At 37.1% G+C, this 24,359-nt stretch overlaps 1 protein-coding gene across 3 annotated transcripts; it reads right to left on the bottom strand.

The window, feature by feature from the left end:
- Window positions 1-4,109: 4,109 nt before the first annotated feature.
- Window positions 4,110-22,875, bottom strand: Fer1 (48 related 1). Of its 3 annotated transcripts, none has more exons than XM_017636874.1 (4): window positions 22,746-22,875; window positions 18,842-19,713; window positions 18,455-18,762; window positions 4,110-4,914 (listed from the first exon to the last, which is right to left on the bottom strand). In XM_017636874.1, the coding sequence occupies exons 2-4, from the start codon at window positions 19,189-19,191 to the stop codon at window positions 4,484-4,486; spliced, it is 1,089 nt and encodes a 362-aa protein (XP_017492363.1). In that variant the 5' UTR covers window positions 19,192-19,713; window positions 22,746-22,875; the 3' UTR covers window positions 4,110-4,483. The 3 variants fall into 3 exon arrangements, with proteins under 3 accessions (XP_017492363.1, XP_017492368.1, XP_017492376.1); XM_017636879.1 differs by having other exon boundaries at window positions 18,842-19,616; XM_017636887.1 differs by having other exon boundaries at window positions 18,842-19,556.
- Window positions 22,876-24,359: the final 1,484 nt, after the last annotated feature.

The following is a 24,359-nucleotide window of genomic DNA, read 5'->3' as shown; positions in this document are numbered from 1 at the left end:
GACTAGTAGGACGCAGTGGACGAAGCTACAGACTGTACAGAACACCGTACTCAGGACAGCGACAGGATGCCTCCTGATGTCGCCTGAACACCATCTACACGGCGAGGCGCAAACAGACAGCTGCTTGTAGAGGAGCCTTCGCCTAGGCACGTTAGGAGGCATCTATATGAACTGATGGACGAAGTCCAGAGGTTCATCAAGCAACCTCTTGACCCGTCAGCTTACCGACTGACCCTGAACGGCATTCACAGGGGGTCAGTCTTGAGTTATGTAGACTCTAGACCTGTGAATGCCGTTCTAGGCATACCGCCCCCGGACATAGACGAGACGGAGCTTCATCTGCCTCGGGAGACACGAACGACACTAGCCCAACTTCGCTCCGGCTACTGCAGCAGGTTAAACTCCTACCTGAGTAAATTGAATGAGGAGCCGCTACAACAACAACAACAACAACAACAACTAAATGGTTGTCAATAATATGAAATAAAAACATAACATGGGCTTGAATCTCGGGAGTCAAACCACTTGAGGAACATTTTTCCAAAGATTCAAGGCACGTTTTTAGTTAACGGGCGTACAGTTTCAACCCTGATCCACTATCTGGTAACGGAAATTCTACGGAGGGAAAGGTTTGACATTTTCACCAGTATTTTCCATCTCATTGGACTGAGAGTAACCTTTTTGTAAAATTGTTCAATGTTTCCATAAAAGCATTTCACCTCAATATAGCGTATATATGTACGAACGTGTAGCCTTGAAAGGGACACTTAATTCTCAACGCTTTTTGCCAGAACCGGGCAAACAAAAGTACTTTCAAAAGCACGCGCGCAGTTCCCCGAAATCGGGGCCCGGGGCGAATTGACCCTGTCCCCCCTCTGAGTGCCACTGATTTATCGTAATATGTAACTATCAAACAACTGCTTAAAAATGCCGCACAGCCGAAGACCGCACTTTCCTTGTTTTTTTTTTTTAATTTGGCTCTATATTGAAAAACCTTTTTAATGTCTGGTCAACAAAAATAATTTCTGACGAAAATAATTACATTCATTATTTTACTAGATTTTTTACCTAATTACCACCACCCCCCAAAATCTTTAGAGTTAGACTAATTCAAAAAAAAAAATCTATATACAAAAAAATTTTTTTAAATGCCCACTTAAATACCACCGGGGGGATGTCAAAAGATGCCTGTTAAAGGCGCAACCCTTAATATTAAGTTTAAAAGTTCGCGCATCGCTCTACTAAAAACGTTCGACATAATTTTTTGATAAACCTACTGGTTTAACGGTTATTCAAACTTCAAGTTAAATTTATGTTATTATTAGAGTTTTTTCTAATAACAGGTACAATAATTAAAATTATTTTCAACTATCCAAAAAATAAGTCATTAAAAAATTTAAATTGTAAAGTTTACTAAGTCCTGCAAATTAATTTTATTAAAAAACCCCCCATTTCGGGGACAATTTTAATTAAAATCCTTTCTATTGTGTTGAGTTATGTTCGAAAGTTTTTTCATTAAAAATGATTGGAATAACTTTTTTCAAGAGGGCATTACAATTTGCAGGATTTTTGTAAAAAGTTTGCAATATTTAATGATAATTTTAATTATTTTACCTAAAATAGGAGAAAAAACTATAATAATGACTAAATTTAATTCTTTTTTATAGAGCATCTAATTCCCTACAAAAATATGTATCGCACTTTTCATTTATTACGAGAATTCAAAGACGAGAAAACAAATTCCAACGTTGAAAACATTTTTTTTTTCTAAGTAATTTATATGAAAAATAAAAATCCGCGAGGCTCAACATTTTAAACTTAAACTTAATATTTAAGGGTTACGATTTTAACAGGCATCTTTTGACATCCCCCGGAGGTATTGAAGAGGGGATTTAAAAAAAAAACATTAGTCGATTTTTTTTTTTGAATCAGTCTAATGTACATATGTACCACAAAATATGCATATGTATATGTAGATATGACTACTCGCATATGAAATTGCACCAATATTGCGCTCAGTGTTAAGGTACTATTAAAAAGCTCAGTGTTCTACCCCTCATCTAGTGGAAGGGATGATAAATCCAGGTGTTCAATAAATTTGTTAGTTCGGCAGCCGATAAGAAATATTTGTGGCGACTGACAAACACGCACATCTCTACAAACATACATATACTCGTTTATGGTACAACTATTAACAAAACTGACATGCAATAAAAATACGAAAGTTGCGTTGGTGGTTGGAAAAAAAAATGAATTAGTACAACAAAGTGTATTTTTAACCCTAGTTGACATGTGCACAAGTGCAACAATTATCACTAACAAAAAAAAAAAAAAAAAAACAATTGACAAGAATATCTGCTATTGTCGTGTACAGAGTTTTTTTTTTGTTTTTTAGTTTTTTGTTGCTCTATTAGTTACTAGTAGTTATTGTATAGTATTGAATGTAAGGTGTAGGGTTGCACGCCTTTAGTGGGTGGAGAGTCGATAAAAAATGCGTTTTTGTTACGGAAAGGAAATCATAATTATACGCTCAGTGGGTGCAACGTGTAATTATGATTGCTATGAATATTTATATGAATGTATGTATATGTATGTACAGTTAACAAACTATTTCAGGGGTAAGGTGAACAAAGTAAAAAACTAAAAATACAAGCCAAAAAGTAGTATTCGAAAAAAAATCTTGCAAGTGAATATGAATGCAATGAAAACTCTAGAAGGAAATAAGCCCTCGGCTGTTTGTTCCACAGACCTGGTTGAAAATTCGGTAACCGACGTACAGCCTAAGCATTTGAGAGACGACACAGGTGGCCCTTTACGAAAAGTAATAAAACCATGCGAATGCTACAGATGAACCTAAATCACTATAAGGGCGCTCAGGAGTTGTTGAAGCGAACTGTAATGGAAATAAAGGGAGACAAAGCACTGTTAAGTGAACCTTGAATCCCTTGAAATTTAGCTATAAGTATACCCACAGTAACCATCATGCGATCATTTGCTCGAAAGAGGGCGAGCTAAAAAGGCAAAGAACTTCAAGGCGACGACGGTCGGGTCTACGTAATAGCAACAAACACTTCAAGAGTTAAGCCAGTCGGCTGAAAGTAGAGCACACTAGACGAAGAGGCGCTAATCTTAATAGCATCGAAAATTAGTTGACCAGAGGGAGCTACGAATAAGGCTTGTGATGCTGAGATGATAAGCAAATCCTCCTGCAACAGACACACCCCAGCCTGTTAGTGGAACGATCGCATAACAGACCTGCGGCGGCAATATAGCAGGGCGATGCGTAGATACCAAAGAGTCAAAGTACGATGGTCGCACAAGCATAAACATGCCATAAAGAACAGCAAGCAAAAGGGCTTACAGAGCCTGTGTAATAGCGAGGACCAAGTCCTGTGGGGATTTTCGTACACTGTGGTAACAAAAAAGCTGGAAACTTCAGTTCAGCCACAAATAACAATTACCGAAAAGGTAAAGCAAATCATCAATGGTCTCTTTTTTGACCGATATCAAATTTTACAAGTGAAAAAATCTCCCGAATTAGGTGCGGTTTTCTGACATTACCGTAGTAGAACTTATAGACGCGGCAGAGTATTTTATTGACCGAAAATCCCCACGCCCCGATTCCACCGAGTGCCGATTCTAACCGAGTGCTTAAACTTTTCTCGACGGCGAGACCAGAAGGATTTATTCGTACGTTCAACGATTGCTTTGCGGAAAGTGTGTTCCCTGGCATATTAAAGCAACAGCATTTAGCCCTCCTCCCCAAGGATGAAAAACCACTTGGAGATCCATTGACCTTAAATTTGGGTTTCCAGATCACTGTAGTGTTTTCCAGGCAGAGTTAGCTGTCATTAAAGAAGCAGTTGCTACAATTGGTAGCCAAGCAGCAATCAGGGCTATGAGGACGCTAACGCTTAAAGGTAATTGGGAAATACCCGACCACTCTTGCTATCACGTCTGACTGTTGGATGAGTGATGAGAGCTAGTCCCACTAGGAAAAATTTACAGCCAATCTAGTATTTATGCATGGACGGGGATTTTAATGATCCTAATGAAACCAAATGAGAAAAATTGAAACGATTAAATTTTTTCACTTTATTGAACGATGACATTCCGTTTAGTTAAATTGTTTAGTTGTGTTCAAAGAGAGACCAAGTTTCGGCTTATTACTAATTAATAATATATTTTCACTTAAATTTAATATACCACAGAATAATTTTTTTTTTTTAAATAAATATGTTCCATTTTCTTATAACGATGACTTGTAAACTTTTTTGGTTTTAGTCTATAATTCCGACTTGGTGCTTTGTCATTATAGATTTAAATTTTTGGTAAGTTGTGATTAAATATAGTAGTTAATATGTATATATTATAGACCACTACACGCTTGACTAGCATCGTTTTCAGTACGTTCCACACAAACTCATTTAAAATTTTTGATAATTGCACTCTCTAAATTTCCATCCTCATCCTCCTTCTCTCTTTAGATGCCATTTTGATGCACTCCACTGCCGCCGCCGCCGCCGCCGCCGCCGCCACCACTGCCTGTCGCTGATACTCTGCCGTTACAGTACCCCTCCGCAGTGTTGCTACCGCCGCCAGTGCTGCTGCCGCCTTCACCCATATTACTATAACCACTTGTGGACTCATCACTCTGATCGCTATGCGGATTATGATTATGAAACTGTTGAGTTGTTGTTATATGTTGCTGTTGTTGTTGTTGTTGTTGTTGTTGTTGTTGTTGCAATGGTATCTGTCCCATTGATTGGACCGATACGCCATTGTGCGCATGGTGATGCTGATTATGTGTGGGTGTACGTGGATCTTCTGGTGTCCAAGTGCGTGCATATAGTTTACTGCCCGGGTAGCGATCACCTTTGCGGTACCAAGAGAGTGAATGTGATATGCCGCCGCCTAAAAGATTATAAAGATAATGAATAAAGTTTTGTTAATTTCGTATAAAATGCAAGCACATTTTTATTGTTAGAGTGGAAATAGAAGAGCGCAGAATATGAGAGTTCTTTGTTAGCTTTTTAAAAGCATTAACTCTCCTTACTAAATTCAAGGCGAATTAATATAAGGTGGTGTTACTAGCTCAGCTGATTTTGTGTATGTGTTTCGCCGCACGGCTTCTGATATCAAATTGAAAAATTTTGTTTGAATTTCTACACACACTCTTACAGATTTTGACAGTTTATGCCGCCAAAGCAAAAACAAAATACATGTAAATTTTTGTTTTTGTACTCCTGCTATCACCTTATATTAATTCGCCTTGACTAAATTCTTCATCAAGTGAAGTAAACGTTTCTAGACAAATTTTCCTGACGACTACAGAGAGAGAAGGAGAATAATTACTTTAGAAAATGAAAAATAGGAATACAAGTTGTATTAACAGACCATATGCATATCCGTTTTGAAATAATAACCCTCCTCCCAACCGCTATCCACAGCCACAGTCGGTGGTCTATACGATGTATATTTGCGGGACTCTCTGAAAAGGTGCAAACGTTAGGTAAGCGACTTAGTCGACATTTAAAAAAAGCTGCTCAAATCAGACTTCAGCCTTTGTAAACTCCAATCATGAGGCTTCTCTAAAAGTCACTGTGCTCAGTAACAGACGGACTCCATGGTGGAATAACAATCTGGCTAAACTAAGGCTCTTCAACCGAGACAAACGAACCGGTGAATAAACTCATGCATTCACTTCCACTAAGGGATCAAGAACATTACAGTGAGTGCCAAAAACCTCAGAGCCCTGACTAAAACACAGAGGTCTGTTCGTTGAGGCTGGACTAGGGTAGGCGATGTGTGCCTCTATGTGCGGCATGCTTGACATTGAACTATACGAGTAAGTCTACGAAGTTCGCTCAAAGCTGATGTTCGATTGCCTTCAGCTCCTGACACTCATCGCATCGAGAAACCGGTCATTCGTCTGCCATGGAACTCCGTTAGACGAAATTACTATATCTGAGAAACTGGCTAAATGATTTATTCTGGAAATACAAACACTTTACAAGGCGCAACGTGACCCAAACCTGGGAGTTGTTTGCCTGTTCTTCAACTGCCCACAGTCTTTCAAAAGACAAAAGTATTTCTTAAGACAATTATCAATTCTGGCGACCATCTTGAAAGCTCTTTACTGTCTCTAATTGAACGACTTACTAACGAGGAGGTCTTAGCGGTACTATTTTTGTTCGTCTTTAAGCAACAGGTTTTATAAAAATTAAATTAAATTAAAAAATCTATACATACCATATATTTTTATATTTTTCTTTTTAAAACAATAAAAACTAACAATTAAAAAAAAGTAAATAAAAAAAATAAAACAATTTTCTAAAAACTAAATGACTTGGAAAAATATGTTTTTTTAAACAATAAAATCTAAAACCAAAAAAATCAATTTCAAAAAAGAAATAAAAAAGAAGAAAAAAAATATGTTTCTAAAAAAATTAAATGGAATTAAAAAAAATATCGTTCCTTTCAGAACTATCAAATCTACAAACTGAATTAAGAAATAAATAAAAATCAAAATAAATTAAAAAGGCATATTTTTCTTTTTATAATAATACAGTCTAAAAAGTAAATGAAGATATAATCCAACAATGAACCAGTTCATAAAAATTAAATTAAATTGAAAAAATATTCTTCTATTCAAAAGGATAAAAACTTAAAACTAAAAAAACTTAAATTAAAACAAAAAAGTAATAAAGAGATTAAAAAAATTAAACTTGTTTCTAAAAATTCAATGAATTAAAAAAAACATTTTGTTCTTAACTTAACAAACTAAAGTAAATATATATATATTTTTTTTTTGACAAAAAAATCTAAAAATAAAAGGACAGCTAAACTTCTAAAATTAAAAAAAAAATTAAAAAGAATGATTTTAAAAACAAGAAAAAAATTCCGCTCATTCCAACCTCGGATCTCTCGAATGCCTGCCGGTACTTTGCTCACTCGGCCATTGCCTCTGTTACAGCAGCGCTAACAAAAAGATATACAAGTACTTTCAGTCAAAAGAGCTTTTCACCATGAAAGTTGGTAAAGGGCTTCTTTTTTTGTAAGACTTTCGTGCCAGAATAAACCAGTTGTCGTATAAAACACTTTCAACTATCTTAGCCAGAACTGCCCTCTAAGTGCTACTGCGAAGCTTTTACTAAGCTCAGACTTCGCTTCCTAGGACCACAGTACTTAGAAGCATTTGATCTGAATAGCATTCAGCTAAAGGACCTCGCATATCTAAATAATCGGGCATATCTTCCCGTTGGCGTTGCCGTTTATATGTCTTTGTTGTTTTTATCGTCACTTTGTTCTGAAATTCGGATTTTTGAAATATGTAAATTGAAATAGTGAAAAGAAGTTAACTTTCAATTTAGTCCTAACAATGAGATAACGAATATTGCTATGTCGCTACCAATGTTGCCAGATTCACAGTTTTAACTTAATATTAGTTTTTTAGGCAAACTTACAGTGGTTTAAATTACCTCCTAGTAGAAATTACAGTTTTTTTAAGGGTAAAACGGGACGATGAAGGAGCATTTTAAACAAATCGCTTCAGTTATCCTTTGCATTCCAGTGGAAATGTGGAATTATTATTTTCTCAAATGTGATTTAAATGTTCCTTTTTATAAAGTAAATTTTTATTTACTTAAATATTAATGATGAATCGTTTTTTATTTGTGTTTAAAAAAATTGAAAAACCTTATTTTCTAAAAATACTTTGATTTTGAAGGTTACAGTTTTTTCTGGGCAAATTTGCAGTTAAAAGAAATCTGGCAACACTGGTCGTTACTTTCTTCGTTTCAAAACGGAAAAAAATTCGATTTCTCGTACGGTAATGCCAATTTGTCGTTTTGATTTCGTTTTCGTAAAGATGGAAACTCCAACTAATTCGGTTTAGCTCCGACCATTGGATCACAAAGAAATTAACGGTATTCGTAATTTTGCATGTGAGCATCGAAGTCAGTTGTTTTTTTTTTTGCTTAGAAATTGCTTGTCCTTAAAGTGCTGTTTTTAAGTAATCTGCGATGAAAATCCAGGTAATAACTAAATCTTCCTCAGAGTTATTTCTACAAACAAAAACCGTTTCCCGATTTACCCATCTCACAATCACTAACACTCCGCTCAAATTCTCACCTCCAGTTGGGCTTTAATAAAAGGCTTACTCGGTGCTTAATTTCTCCATTGAAAGTGTCAACATTTTTAACGCCCAAACAATTAAAATGCCAACAAATACAATTACAACATTGAAAAGAACAACAACAACATTAATACCAACTGCAGAATCCTTTCCGTTTTGTAGCTTGCGAATGCCGGTGTTTACATATGCTGCGAAGCATACAGCCGCCCCATAGTCGAGCATTTTTGCGGCATTGGTAATCAAGAATCCATTAGCAGCAACATTACAACCCCATTAAAGGTCTATGTATATACATATGTATGGGCACCTAGGTATAAACGAAGACGACGACGCGCTACATAATCTCTGCGCTCCTCCAGTGTTTATTCTTTGCCGCTGTTTATTATTGCAGCTGCATGCTGTGCCACAATTACGCTTCCGCAAGTGGTTGTTGCAATGCTCTCGTTTTTGTTATTGTTTGACAAATAAGCACAAAACGTTGAAAACTCGGATACTGATTGCCTTTTGGCACTTGGTTTTTGTTTTTTTTCGACCGCTCGATTTTTTCGATGACAACGCACATTGCATCGAAGCGAGGGATTTGTAGCAGAAAGTTGTAAAAAAATGTTAAGCATCACCAATAAGCTGCCAATCAAAGCGAGCTACACAGTTGAGGGTAGATACAAGCTTGCCATCCTTTGCGTAAGGATGTCTGCGCCAATACACGCTCACACACTTGCCCACATCCATATACATATGTACATATCCTGCCCGCTTCGTGGTCTGCTGTGGTAGAGGGCGTTACGCTTTATGCCACCAGCCTCCTGCAAATCAACTTAAATTTCCTGCAATTTGTTGCTCGCTCTGCGCTTTCAAGTGCGTTGTGCGGGTGGCTGCAGAGATGGGTTGTTGTCAAGCTGTGTTGCTTCCCAGATCACATTTGAAGTGCATGAAAGGTGTTGGTCGAATGTTTTCACTTAACAAAAACCCAAATTTACTTCATTATTTACTTTGGTGTCAGTTTCCCAATTCTACATATTGTTGTTGTAGTGATTGCCGGTGCATATTTGTTGCTGATTGGTGTGAAAATGCACAAGGCGTGTGCATCCAACTCCTCAAGGATGAATTGGCAGAAGAACAGAGATTAATAGCCGATTATTTTATTTTAATTCTTGTCTTCTAAGTCTCGTTTTAAGTTCTTGAAATTCAACGAACAGCACAATATTATTGCCAAAAAAATCTTCTTTCTCTATTATCCGTATTACTAGTAAACCGGCATGGCGCCAAATTGTCAAAAAATGAATTTTACATTTTAAACCCGTGGCAACCCTCTTCAAATAACGCAAAAATATTCCAAATATTAAACCTAAAAATTTCTTAGTCCTCCATCGTTTGACACCCATATTTTATTATTTCATATAATTTGTGCATTATTAAATTCGACTATTCAAACAGGTTGCCACCCTATTAAAAATATTTTAAAACTAAACTCTAATCGTCTTTCGTTTGACGCCCGTACTGTCATACAAATGTCTATTATCTAGTAGCAGCAGCTCGAATTGAATTTGATTTTGCAAATAGGTGGCAACCCTCCCAAATATAGTTTTGACATAAAGCCTTTCAAACGCAATTTCGATTGCTCCACATCTTTTAATAATTCATTTAACTTGTTAAGTAATTTGAATTTCACTTTTTAAACCGGTGGCAGCGCTGTTCAAACACCCCAAAAACATTCCAAATATTCAAACTAAAAATTTCTTAGTGTTCCTTTGTTTGACACCTATATTTCAACAGTTCATATAATATGGGTTAATTTAATTCAATTCGACTTTTCAAACAGGTGGCAACCCTTTTAAAAAGTATTTTCAAGCTAAAATCTTCTTATATCTCTTTCATCTGACAGTGGAATACATATTTCAATTAACTAATGAATTAAGTTGAATTTGATTTTTCAATTACGTGGCAACCCTCCTAAATATAGTTTTCAAATAAAAGTTTCCAACACCATTTCGATTGCTACACATATTTCAATAATTCATTTAACTTATCAAAAGATTTAAAATTTGACTTTTCAAACCGGTGGCAACCCTCCTCAAACACCCCAAAAATATTTCAAATATTTAAACTAAAAATGTCTTAGTACTCCTTCGTTTGACAACCATATTTGAATATTTCATACAACTTGGGTATAATTTAATTAAATTTGACTTTTTAAACAGATTTTCAAACTAAAATCTTCCTAAATCTCAGTTGACTTAAATAAGTTGAATTTGATTCTTCAAATACGTGGCAACCGTCCTAAATATAATTTGGGAATAAAGCGTTTTAAACCACGTTTGGAAACACACCGTCTACTAATTCTTTTAACTTACTCAACAATTTTAATTTAACTTTTTAAATAGATGGCAACTCTCTTCAAACATCCCAAAGATATCTTAAATATTCAGACTAAAAATTTCTTGGTATTCTTTCGTTTGACAATTACCTAATTGCCGCAATTCAAATTGATTTTTTTTTTTTTTAATTTGTGGCAAATCTCGATATGGCATAGGGGACTATCAAGCCGACATTCTCCCTTTCCAGGATTCCACATTCGCCTAGTCAAACAGTGTAGATTATCCTGTAAAAATTAAGCATCTACTTTCAGATAGAACAAAAAAAATCCTTTGGTAACCTTAACAATTAGGTTGGTAAGCCGTACACCTAAACCTAGCTCTAGCCTGCACCACTCGATAAAACTATATGGCAACTACGATTTAAGCCGGCCCCAATCTTGCATTAAAAAACTATTTTAAACTCCGGAGGGATATAAGACGTCATCATTAATCTGGTTCTTCGGCAAATGCCTTCCAGCTGCTCCCTTTTCAGGTTTTAGTGCTACCTACCAATTTCAACTATTACGTCTATCGGATCGCAAATTTAATAAAGCCAGGGTTTCTGAATACCTCTTTCTTCGGCTCTAAGCCACAACTCTCATACAATTAATAAATTGAAGCATCTACATATGTATTAGGCCTTGAGCCTGCCATGAGAACTTGTTCGACAAGAAGGGGTCTCTGTAATAAAAACAATATCGAATAAACAAAACTACGATGACCTGGTCCACTGATGACTCAAAAATGACGGAAAATGATACCGCGATAGTGGTATTTGGACTGGAGACTATAGAAAGTTGCACGAACTTCAACAGACTGCCTAGGGATAGTCCCTTAGGCGCTCAGATGCTATCAAATAACATGTAAACTGGTGATGCAGCGCCTTAATAATCTGAACACATTTGGTCTGAAAAATCGAGTTTGGGTTCACATTGGTATTTAACGGAATTATATTGCCGATAAATGGACAAGGCAGGGAGCATGAACGCATGAGTTTATCCAAGAATAACTTAAGAATTATCAGAACTATCAGCCGACTAAACTGACACTTTACTTGCATGAGCGAAGTAGGACGAAAATAATAGAAACTGCGAGGCAAATTTCTGAACGGTGTCCTACACTAATGCACAACCGACAAAAGACACTGAGGCGATCAACTTGAAGACGAGATCACGATGCAATTTAGAGGTTTAGACTCAATTATAAAATTTCTGTCGGGCATTGAATTAATAGACACGTTTTAAAGCCATGAAGGGAACACAAAAGATCTTAGTGGAAACTTTTTTCACACATTCTTTCCTGTATGAGAGCCTTTTAAGGTAATAATTCAGATAGTTTTCACGATGGCGGAATGCCAAATTTCTGCTACATTGAGCTAAGGCGTTCGATTTCACAAAGTCTGCATAAGATTGCGTTGCATCATCCATCATATCCACTCACTAAATGGAAACCTCAGTGTCTTGTCATCGAAATATGTAACCAATAATAATTATTAGATACCATCCTAAGCCCGAGCCTTAATGGAAACAGAACTCTTCTAGAGACAGTGCTGAAACCATCTACTTGGCGGTATGTCAATAATATGGAGAGGATAGGTGGATCAAGGACGTCAGATTCCACAGACAGACGGGGAGCATCCGCTGAGTGCTTTTTCTTAAAGTTCAGGAAGTAAACTGAACGATTCGATAAAGGCAACGCCATCGCAGCCAAGCGGAGAAGGTTTTTTTCATGGCTTCGACTAAGCTATTGCCAAAAGCACCATTTAAAGAAGAGGTGTGGAAAAATCGTCTTTGGGCTGTGAACAATCGCAGCGTCCATGATGGTGCGATCCGCCTGCAGAATTTGGATCTTGCCATAAATTGTTAAAACAAAGAAAATCGAATGTAGCAACATTCACTATTTTATATTAACTAGAGAAGATGGTGTCCAAACACAAACCCTGGGACTTCAAAAAGCACAAGTTTTTGGAAAATGTAAATACATATTAGTACAAATTTTAATTATTTAATTGCGGCACAAATATGGTTAAAAAGTTTAAAACTTTATAAGATATATAGAATTTCCGCTTGCCCTAAAAAACAATTTCTTACTCTTCTGTCAGATACTGTTTTTGCATTTCTATGGCAGTTTATTTATGTATTAATCTTCTTTTTCCACATTTAAATTCTTTCATGACACGAAAAAAGTCTTTCACCTTCGATTTGCTGGATGCAACCTGCGCTTCTTTGTACGAGTGCTTCAGTCTTCAACGCCAATCTACATACAAGTATGTGTGTATGCAAGTATGTATTATGTATTAGCTCTTCGTACCTTTGGTGCTTTGTACGAATTTCGAAATCACTTTCCTACATCCACACATACATAAAAAAGTATGTACATACGAGGGCAGGCTGAAAAGTTTTCGAACTAAGTACCTTTAGCAGGTCTATTCTGCACGCTACCGAAGATTTTGTCACCGCGATTCTAGGTACGTTGGTAATGCAGTGAAAATATTCAGCAGTTCAGCTATGAAGATTTGTGGAAATTCTTGTGTTGTATATTTCACGGGGCAATATTTTGTTACCGCACAGAATGCAATAAAGGTTTAAAAATTTACAGACACTTTAATTACCGGTTACAAAATTTATGTTACCAGCGTAGAATAGACCTGTAAGTGTCCTTTGTAGTATAAAAACCGAATTTCTTGTCATTAACATCATTACGCTTTCAGTAATTAAATCGTAAACATTACCATGTGTGAGGTATCCGCGCATTATACGAAATTGGAATACAGAGCTGTCATCAAATTCTTCACACAAAGAAGAAAAAAACGCCGACGGAAATATTTGTCTATCTGTACCTTCATTTGCCATCCGTCAATGGCTGGAGCCGAGAATTCAAGCATGTCAGGGAGTTGCAGGAAGATGATCCCAGGTCAGGGCGTCTAAAACTGATGTTACCACTGATTTTTTTTTTGGGGATTGGGAAGGCATTCTGTTCATGGACCATCTTTCTAAAAAACACAATGGCCAGAGATTATTATGCCACATTGTTGTCAAAAGTGCTTCAGTTAGTTGTCGAGAAACGGAAAGGCCAAAGGTGTCCTGTTTTTGCAAGACAATACACCCGTGTACAAAGCGTGCATTGATCGAAATCAACCATGCACCATACAGGCCAGCCCTGGTCCCTTACTTCCACACAAAATTTTTTATATATTTCCACCAGCTATTTTAATACCTTAGACTCAAAACTTTTCAGCCTCCCCTTGGACATATGCATATGGTTTCATACATTCGTATTGGCGAACATTTGCGTGTATGTTGAGTTACCGTCATCTGCTGGCGGAAAACGAATTTCTCACGGTGTGATTATGTCGATTTTTCCCCATTTCATTGTTTTTGTTTTCACTGCGTTATTACGCTTTTATTACAAGTTTTCTCTTATCAGCTTTTACATTGGAATACAAGTACAAACTGTGCTTATTTCTTCGCTAAATTCATGTTAGTTGTTGTAGTTTTGTTCAACATTTACAAAAACAAGTTAGAAACATCAAAAGACATTAAATAAAACTTTACCGTGGTGGTTATTAATCGATACAATTCAAAACTTTTTTTTTTAAATGTGTAACGGCCGGCCTTAGTAGTAACTTGCCGTTTCGCCCTTAAGATTTTTAAATTATCTAAGGAAACATTGGACTAAACCTCTTCTTTCCAGGCATATAAACATTGCAGGGGTTGAGTCATAAAGAAAGGGGAATGTAAAAAAAAAAAAAAACATGAAAATCCTTTTTAAGAAAAATTGTGAGGAGGTGGAACGTAGCGGCAGTTAAGAAATAAGGAAAAAGGAAAAGTGGACTTTATAGAGAAAGAAAGGGATTATGAGCCATGAGTACTGCGATGGTCTATTGTGCGTGGCCCTATTCCTTATACTTGAAGGCTTTTAAGTAAGTAATATAGGCTAGCACTTCCGTGGGCTTTTTGTTCCATATATCGAATGGTATAAGGGTTATAGCACCTAGGTGAGGCAACCTACATCTAGCGAGAGAGCAACACATTCACAAAGGATGTCTTCTGACGTCTCTTCATTCAGCTCACAGAAACGACAGGCGCTCGTGTCAATGTTCCGTAAAGCACCTAGTGTGAGTTCGAAAATCATCCCTGCCTGGATTTATGATTTTTTTGAGCATTCTTGTGGTGGACAGATAAATATAAAAATATAGAAAGTCACAGAGATAAAGAAAGAGACGAAATAGATAAAATTGAAGAAAGAGATATGTTATGTTTGGGTATGTTATGTTGTGTTAAGCTAGGTTATGTTATGTTATGCCATGTGTTGTATTATGCTATCTTGTGTTGTGTTATGTTATGTTTTGTTATGATATGTTATTTTGTGTTATGTTGTGTTACGTTATGCTATGTTATGTTTACTCAAATCACCGCAGCCCACTTCAAATCACCTTAACTCCCCTCATCTCACCTCAACTAATATCACATCAACTCCTCTCAGTTCACCTCAACTCAACTTAGGTCACCTCACCCCAAAATACCTCTTTTTGTTTAAAATCCATTAACCTCATCTCAACTCAACTCCCCCGAATAACTTTATTTCACCAAAACTCACCTTATTCACCTCAACTCATCTCACCTCAGCTCAACTCACTCTAACTCTCCTTAACTTTTTTAAAAATTACAGATTTGATAATTTTTTTTCATTTATATTTCACGAATTCGCACTAAACATTTTCTACAGTCGCTAATGCATAGCCATTTTCAATTGCGTTAACTTTTTTCGATTGGTGTAATACATCAACACAGGATTATAAACCGGTTGAAAATTCTCAATTCCCCAAACACACATTACAAAAAAATAAAATAAAATTGAAAAAACTTCTTAAATAATCCTATAAAAATAAAATTTATTTCTGTTTTGACAAATATTACATAACAAAATATATAAAAAATGCACCACAAATATGACAAAAAAAAATTAAAAAAAAAAGAAACAGTCCTCAACTCATTTACTGTTGCCACATATTTTATTATCACCCTTTCGCTTTGAAAATACTGCTACACTAAACACAGCACAATTTTGGTTCATTGATGAGGCGCTGGGCTGATCTCGCATTTTGCATTCATTCAACGACAGCACCTTTGCTGCCAACCAACCCCCTTTTTGCACGCACTGTCACGTCATTCAATTTGAATAGAAAAATTATTAACCAAAAACCGTGACTAAAGATGGTTTTAATAGTGGTAGCTGGGCAACCTGAAGAGAAGAACGGAATAAGAAGAAGAAGAGCACAGTTAAACCTACATACATATATTTATGCACATATGTATGTATTTTAGTGCAACGTGCCACAGAGATGCAGCGCACAGTGGTACAGCGCCATACATTTTTTGGAAAAAATTTTAAGAATCGGCGGAGGACCTCAATTTTTCGTATGCAACATTAATGGGCATAAATCAAGAAAAACCCAAAAAATTGGCGTGGTAGATTTATTTTAAAGCATACCTCGCATATAAACCTAACCTTTGAGGACATCTGAAAAATGCCATAAAACGCGCACCAATGAATATATGGCCCCGAATTTTTTTCTATAAGTTTGTAATAATGTTGTATGTGAACAACAAAAAAATGTGCATAATCGGTTTATTTTAAGACATACCTTTCCTACAAACCTAACCTCAAAAACATCTTAAAAATTCCATAAAAAGTGCACCGATGAATATATGATTCAGAAATTTTGTCCATTTATTTGTAATAATGTTGTATGTGAACCCTCAAAAATTGGGCGTAATCGGTTTATTTCAAAGCATACCTCCCATACAAACCTAACCTCAAAAATGCCTTAAAAAGCGGACCGATGAACATATCATTCCGAAATTTTGCTTATAAGTTAGCAACGATATAACCCCAAAAATAAATTTTGAATCACTTAAAAGGTTATAATGAATTTTTCTTATTCAAATATTGTTAAAAAAAATTTAAATCCCACTGTGCAATGTGCAGGAAAAAATGCTTAATGATATAGAAAGAAGTAAGTTTCAGCGATAATTTACAAAATTCACATTGAATGGAACTGAATAATCGATTCCCCCCTCTTCTTGAATTTGAGAATTTCATGAGAAAAGTGTGAAAATTCTAATTAGTTACACTTAGCAGCTTATTGCGGCTGCGAGTAAGCGGTTAGCGGCGTGCATACTTTAGGATTTTCCACCACCCAATCGCATTCACGGATCGCTATATATACGAGTAGATATATTACATTGAGTTCAAGCTGGTGTTGTTCAGAACAGCGGATGTTCATTTGAGTTAGCAGCTTGCGGCATTTATTCGCGGACCAATTCAATTCCGGCTATGAGTCGTCAATTTAATTGATATCGTCCACTGGCAAAATATGATGTACTTTTTAAATGATTTTCAACAAAATTTTGTGTAAGAAACACGCAATATTTAGCAAATTTTTTTGTGTAGATCCTACTTTTTCGTTAATTTTAAATTGCGTTTGCGCAGTGCTGTAAATTGTGGGCGTAAACGCTTGACCAATTTGATTGATGATTATCGGTTAGAATAACAAAATATGTATCATCAGCATCGCGTGCGAGCTAATTTATATGCAAGTAATAATTGATACAATTATTTTGGGTGATATTTCAATGAACTGTTAAAACGGTTATAAATTCTTGCTGCACATTAGCTGATCCAGATATCTGCTCAGAGCAGAAAAGAGCACATACACGAATGAATATTTGTACGTATCCCAGTAGATAATTTCAGGAGCTAAAAGCCATTCCAAAAAGCCTGGATTCAAATAGAAAAAGCTATTCAATATGAAGAGAAGCAATTTTTTCAGCCCATCTTAGGTGAGCCTTCTCGACTGGCTTCCCTTAAGAAGGCCTACCTTAATTATCTTCTGGGATTTGTCTGTTCAATTTTATAACTTCCACCATTCCATTTCAGCTCAATTTAACTTGATTCATTGGAATATTCTTAAGGCGCCCGTAGACGGTCAATCATTTCTATCAACCATTGACGGTCCATTCATACGGCTCAAGCGATTGACGAGTGTACTGGTTCATCTAGACCAATTTTGAACAAGCATTGCGCCACACATCATCGCTCCCACAAAACGGCGAAATATGGAGGTTATTGTAATCTTTTGAAAACGTAACACGAAAATGTCTATGAGTGAAACGGTTTCTCATTTTACAGCGAGGCTTAAAGCTCAAGCCGTAATATAAAACTTATAGCGGAATAGAGCGCTGCACGCCTGAAAAGATTGTTTTGGAGTAGTACTCTTCAGCAATACTACATATACATACATATGTATACCGTACTTGCGGCGGTGGGACCGAAGCACAAAAAGGGGTCTGCGGTTTCATCTTCTTCAAAAAAGGTTGCCAAGTATTCCAACCGCCTCGGGAAGAAACACGTCTAGACCTCTGCCCAAATAATTTCCACCTCACTCTTCAGGACACTATTAGAAAAAACATTTTATAATTTTAGATATCACTTGGGTCAGGGATCGAGCCGAGGTCCTAAGGACTGGTAGTACGCACCCCTTACCACTCGGTTACAGTGGCCATCCCTACGTTATATTGCCATACATTGTTTAGCATCTACATCAGAGGATCTAGTGGAGTGCCGAGGCGTTTAAGTTATTAAAAGAAACAACCATATTTAAGACATCAAAAGCTTACCTCTTCAAGATTTTATGCTTGCGGTTAAATACACGTTTCCTTAAGGAAAATGGTCTACACGATGTAGTCTTAAAAAAAAAAATCGTTAGACTGAGTAGTTGTAACTTAAAACCAGTGCAGAAGTACATATTAATACACTCGCGTTAAGTTGAAGATTTGATAAATAATTGTTTTTAATACACTTTATTATTTGCGCTATCAGCTAAGAAATACTAAAAGCTGAAAACATACTAATAATTGCGAACTCTAAAATATTTTGAAAACGCGGTATAAATACTTACTTCTATCTTTGAGAATAATCTTCTTAGGTGGCTCCTTTTGATAATTGCGCTGCAAACTCAGACCTGGTTCATTGCCATTCTTATCCTTCTTCACCATTTCGCTCAGAAAAGTTATATAACTGATGGCCAACTTCAATGTATCGACTTTACTTAAACGCTTCTCATAGGGCAAGGTTGGTATGTGTGAACGGAGACCCTCAAATGCCTCATTGATACTCTGCATCCGACGGCGTTCACGCAAATTGGCAGCCTGACGCTGCTGAGCCATTTGTGAGGCGCACTTCAAGCGACGTGGTTTATGCGAACGGCTAACGAAGAGAATAAAATCAAAATCACAAACAAAAAATTAAGTCACTGTGAAATTTCCCTAAAACTGCTGATGCCTACCTTTTTTCATTATTTTCCTGATCACTATTGAATCCACTACTATACGCATCATCTTCATCACTCTCCGAAGTGTTGTCATCATCGCCGAAGAAGAATTCCGAACTTGAACTCGAACCATTCGTCGCTTGTGAGCCTTCGAAAAAATGTCGCGCCATTGTCGCTTCCAAATCGAAATTATCGAGTGAGAACATTTTAGCGGTTATATTGGCCAACGGTGCGTTGCGTCCACCACTACCGTTGTTGTATACGTAATTGTTGTTGTTGATGTTGGCGTTGGCGTTGAGACACGCTGCACTTGTTGACTCGTCTAATTGATTGTAAACACTGTTACTTAATTCAATAATTGGCATTTAATTGTTTGCGCATTATACGTGGAGCTGCTCTACATTCAACAATGGCTTAAGTGTGCGCACGCGTCGCCTCCGATTTTTTTTATAGTTGACTTGTTGTTGCTCGCGTTCGAAACGGTGTAAGCTGTGTGATTCGGGGCTACTAGTGGCCGCGTGTCGTACACGTGCACTCGACAACAGGACAAGTGTTTTCGGCTAGCACTCGGCTTTTGCTGCCTGATGTCTTTTTTTAAGCTTATCGGAGTTATCGATGTTGATTTTGTTTCCGCCCCGTTTAGTTATTCCAATGTTCTTCCGCCCATATAGGGATCGTTTAATTTCGTTATCGCTTAACGTCCGAATTTTCGTGTTTGTATGATTATTATCTACTTAGTTGTTTACTGAAGACTTTATCGATTTGTTTATCATTGATTTATGATGACATTCTAAGTAGATATATTTAGTGTTATTGATTCTCGAATGTTGTTATAAAAATGTTTAACATGAATGCGATAACCGAACGGCTTTAGTTTAATTATTTATCTTTCGTATGCAACAACAAAGATATTAATTAAGATAGTAGTATGTGTATTAGGGTGATCAAAAAAAAAACTAATCTAACGAATTTATAATCGGAAATATTTTAATTCCAATTAATATTTAAATTTTTTTCTTAAACGGTTTTCTAGTTATAGCATTTTTAGCAAAAAAAATATTAATATTATTTTCATGGAAAATATCAAATGCCCACCGACACCTTTTAAAATTGTAATAAGCATTTTTTCAAATGGGAGAATTATCTTTTCAGTCCTTTCAGTCTTTTTCTTTCAGGTCTCTTTAAGGCCATAAATTCGTTAGGTTAGTCTTTTTTGAGTCACCCTTATATGTATGTAATTATGTATGCATATAAATTATTCCCTCTAGGGACAAGGATCAGCATCAATCAGAAACGCGTTTTAGGAAAATTCCGGTGCTATACATTTGCGAGCTTTCTGACTCTGTGACGAAAGAATTTTGATTCAGGTAAAAATTCTAAAACGGGAAGTTTTGGCGAAGGGGTGCCCTCACTTTGATCCCATATACATATGTGCATTGGCACAGAGACGGGTGAAATATGGAATGCTGAACAGTTACGGGTTTTTATGGACCCAGCATTAACCTTCTCTTGCTATTGGCAGAAGGGCCTTAGTTTTTCAGGCAGAGGTGCTAGCATTTCTCACCTGCGCCATAATAAACCTTGAAAATATTTGTAAAGTTACTTTCTTAATTCTCTTTTCAGAGAGTAAAACGCCCGTTAGGGCCTTCTTCAATACGATGATCACCTCCAGGAGTAAAGAAAAGAAGTGTTTCGGTATTATTCAACCCTTGTCCGGAGTGCGAGAATGTGCTGGGTACCGGAGCACAGCAGTATCGAAGAGAACTGGCAAGGAAAGGCTCAGTATTTGCTCTCATGGCACCAGAGCCACTTTATGGATTCAATTCGTCCTTTTTGGGATAGATAAACTCCGAACAGAAGAAATACTAGGAAGCAATAGGCAGCCTTACACATGACAGGCTTTGTAGTTATCGTTAGCCGGAAAGGTCAAAGCCACACTGAAGCCAATAGCTACGCGAGCGGCAGTTGAGCGGTGCCGGGAGAAGAGGAGGGAGGAGAGATATCTATTCAAAAGGAAGGAATGCCACTCGAGTGAAATGGTGTCAAGACCGGATCTGTAGCTCGTTTCTGTAACTTTTCTCTGCCAAGGCGAATTCATATATGTTCTCTACCAGTAGAGAGTTACAGAAACGAGCTACTGGTTGCAGTAAAGATGAATAGGTAATCTGGAATATGGAGGGAACACTTTTCAACGATTTTGAATTGCGACCCCTATGTCTCGTTTTATGAAGAATAACCCAGACCAATGTACATATCGCCGATGCCTTTGCAAAACCACCCTTCAACCAATTGCACTAAACCGCCTATCTTACGGCACTCAAATTTTACAGGAGGGCAAAAAAAAAAAACTAAAAGCCTCATTAAAGGCTTTTACAAATCTGGTCATGGAATAACGATTTTATTCACGAAGCCTGGAGCGTCTGGATTTCTGGGTTTCCAAATCTCATTTTTGCCACTATGGCGATTTAGAAGATTTTTCAACTGGCGGGTTAGCGGCTTTGCAAAGGCATCGACGATCTCTTCCAAAAGAGGCCATCTCGCCAGAAGTCATTGATGATATCTATGGAATGATATTGGATCATCGGAGAATAAAAGGCTGTAATTATCTCCATTGAGTGGGTACATCACATTTTACATGAACATTTAGATATGAGAAAACTATACGCGCGTTGGTTGCCGCGATTGCTCAAACTCGGCCATAAAAATGCAACCGTGTAACCACTTCAAAGGGGAGTTTGGCGCTGTTAAGCCGCAATCCGAACTAGTTTTTGTGGCGTTTCCTTACCATAGACGAAACATGATTCCATTACACCGCTCCAGAGACGAAGAAGAAACCAACCAGACAGTGGGTTCTTCGAGTGAACGTTCACCAGTGAAGGCCCAGATGGATCTGTCGGCAAATAAAGTTATGGCCACAGTTTCGTGCGATGCACTGGGTGCCATTTACATAGACAACCTTGAAAAGGGTAAAACAATCAACGGGGAATACTTCTCAGAGCTTTTGGATAGATTCGATATGAATTTGAGCCGAAACGACCGCATGTGCCGAAGAAAAAAATACTTATCTATCAATACGAAAAATCAATTGAAATTGTGTAGATGATCCTATGTTCCTGCAGTCGACCAAGACAAGGGGAGAACAGCAATAAGGCGGTTCAAAACCAGCGACGAAAAGCTAGTCGGATGCATGCGCAAGCTGTTAAGCAAAATTTGGTCTGATGAATATATACATGCCTGAAGATTAGGATCTCAGAGTACTTTGCCCAATCCACAAGAAAGGAGATCTCGCCGTTTGTGTAAAATATCTCGAAGAAAGTACACCATGCATTGGCCAGATTTTCACAGCACATTCAATCTCGAAGAAGATCCTGCGATTTTTGGCCATTTTTCTAAGGGGTCCGTAGGGAACCATAGGGTCGTCGGGGTTGCATTTTTGTCAATGGCGGTTCATGCCCACTCCCCCTTTGCCCACCGCACTTTTAACGAACGGCCATAATGGAAAGTTTCCCCCGTCGCAATAGTAGGACTGGATCACCACAACACTTGAAGTAGCGAAGGAGTTTTTTTTTCCTAGAGTTCAGCGTAAGCTCTACCAATAATGCTAGCCTGGACATAAAGCGAAGAGTAACTCTTTTCTGTAGGTGCTACTTAGGGTTCAGTAAGCAATTTAACAGCAGATCCCTCTCTCGACGCACAAAAACAATGCAGTAAAGGCTCTCATCAGCTCATTAGAAGCTGAAAGTATATTGCGCTAAAATAGATCTTCTAGGTCTCATTGTCATTTATTCCGAAGTATAAGAATCTCATAACAAGAAACAAATTATGAATTCGAGCGATTTCTAGATTTGCATACGGGTGTTATTATATACAAAAAAAAAATTACTTTTTATCCGTTAGAAAATTTGACCTGTTTTATAACCTTTGTTACACTCCTTTAATATTCACTTAAATGTTTGTCCATATGTACATCAGTCCCATTTTCAATCAAACTTATTTTTGGTTTTCACTTTTGCTCGGTTTTTGTAATTGCCAATATTCATTTTTTCACTTTATCAATGTTAAGGAATTTCTTTTCCAAAAACGTTTTTTTTTTTAACTTATATATTCACAATTCTCAACACCTTTGCAACGAAAAAAGTGGAAGTAAATAACTATGACTTAATTAAACTTTATGCTCAAAATTTAATTTATTTCAACTCGCTTCCACATCCCGTCGGATGTGCCAATTAGCAGCTTATTTGTAGAATTTTTTCTTAACCGTTCATAAGCGCATAAACGCGTGTCACTTCCGTTCGCGAGATCGAACTATAAATGAATGCCTTGCGGTAGCTGAAAGTGGCCGCTGAGTTACCGATATCCTGACAATTGATAACTGTGTATATACATATGTATGTTTATATCAATCTCTCTTCCTTCTACCCCATCCTAACCATGTTCCTTCAATTCAGAGGGTTGATTTTTGCGGTACAGGGTGGTAACTGTGTTGCCAGATTATTTTGAGGCGGGTAGTGATAATGAAAAATAAATCACCAGGCATGTATACATGTGCATTAGGGTGGTACTTAAATGTAGGAAGCAAATTTTTACATCAGAATTTCTAAGCGTCGACCGCTACGTCGATGCTACTATTTATAGTCGAAGATATCACATTTAAATTTTGGTCCCGATTGGAGACGGTTAAGGCGGGTCGCAGCACAGGGGGCAAAGTCCAGATTCTTCAAGAAGACTCAAAAAATTAAAATTATAATTTTTTTTCACCTAATACCCAAAATCGATACTACTATAGTTGAAGACATCAGATATAAATTTTGGCCTCGATTGGAGTCGGTTAAGGCGAGGCGCACAGGGGTCAAAATTCAGATTACGCTATGAAGACGTCTTAGCCGACTCCAATCGGGACCAACATTTTTATGTGATATCTTCGACTTTAGTAGTATCAAATTTGGGTATTAAATGAAAAAAATATTTTTAATTTTTTCAGTCTCCATGGAGTATCTGGCCTTGGACCCCATTGTGACACGCCTTAACCGACTCCAATCAGGACCAAAATTTATATAATATATCTTCGACTACGGTAGTATCGATTTTGGGCATGAGTTGGCAAAAAACTGTATTTAAATTTTTTGAGTCTCCATAAAGGAATCTGAACTTTGGCCCCTGTGCTACACGCCTTAGCCGTCTCCAATCGGTACCAAAATTCTGTGACCGTGGTATTACCAATTAAAAGGGTGAGACTGAAAAAATCGCTCATTTGATTTTTTAAGGACCACCCTAATGTGCATACATGTATGTACATATATATTTATATTAGAGTGTGTGTGCTTTTAGAAGCCGTTAGTAGGGTTGGATGGGGGTTTATTTCGACAATAATGGCGGCAAACTTCAAGGAGTGAACTTACTGGGCGGGGCTTACTAAGCGCTGCGCCAATCGTGGAGCGTAGCGTGTGCTTTATAAAATTGTAGGAATGCTTTTTTGTACTTATGTACATATGTATACATAAAGGTGTCCAAGTTCAATACGACAGGTTGAACT

This window comes from Rhagoletis zephyria, unplaced genomic scaffold (assembly GCF_001687245.7).
Source record: "Rhagoletis zephyria isolate East Lansing unplaced genomic scaffold, Rhagoletis_zephyria_1.1 Rzeph_scaffold_00126, whole genome shotgun sequence".
In the NCBI taxonomy this organism is placed as follows: Eukaryota; Metazoa; Arthropoda; class Insecta; order Diptera; family Tephritidae; genus Rhagoletis; species Rhagoletis zephyria.
This window is presented reverse-complemented; position numbering and strand designations above follow the sequence as displayed.

Coding starts and splice junctions, on each gene's coding strand:
- Fer1 (XM_017636874.1), bottom strand. CDS start 19,191: ATGCCAATTATTGAATTAAGTAACAGTGTTTACAATCAATTAGACGAG. Junction 18,763..18,841: donor CAGGAAAATAATGAAAAAAG/GTAGGCATCAGC, acceptor TCTCTTCGTTAG/CCGTTCGCATAAACCACGTC. Junction 4,915..18,454: donor GATTATTCTCAAAGATAGAA/GTAAGTATTTAT, acceptor ATAATCTTTTAG/GCGGCGGCATATCACATTCA.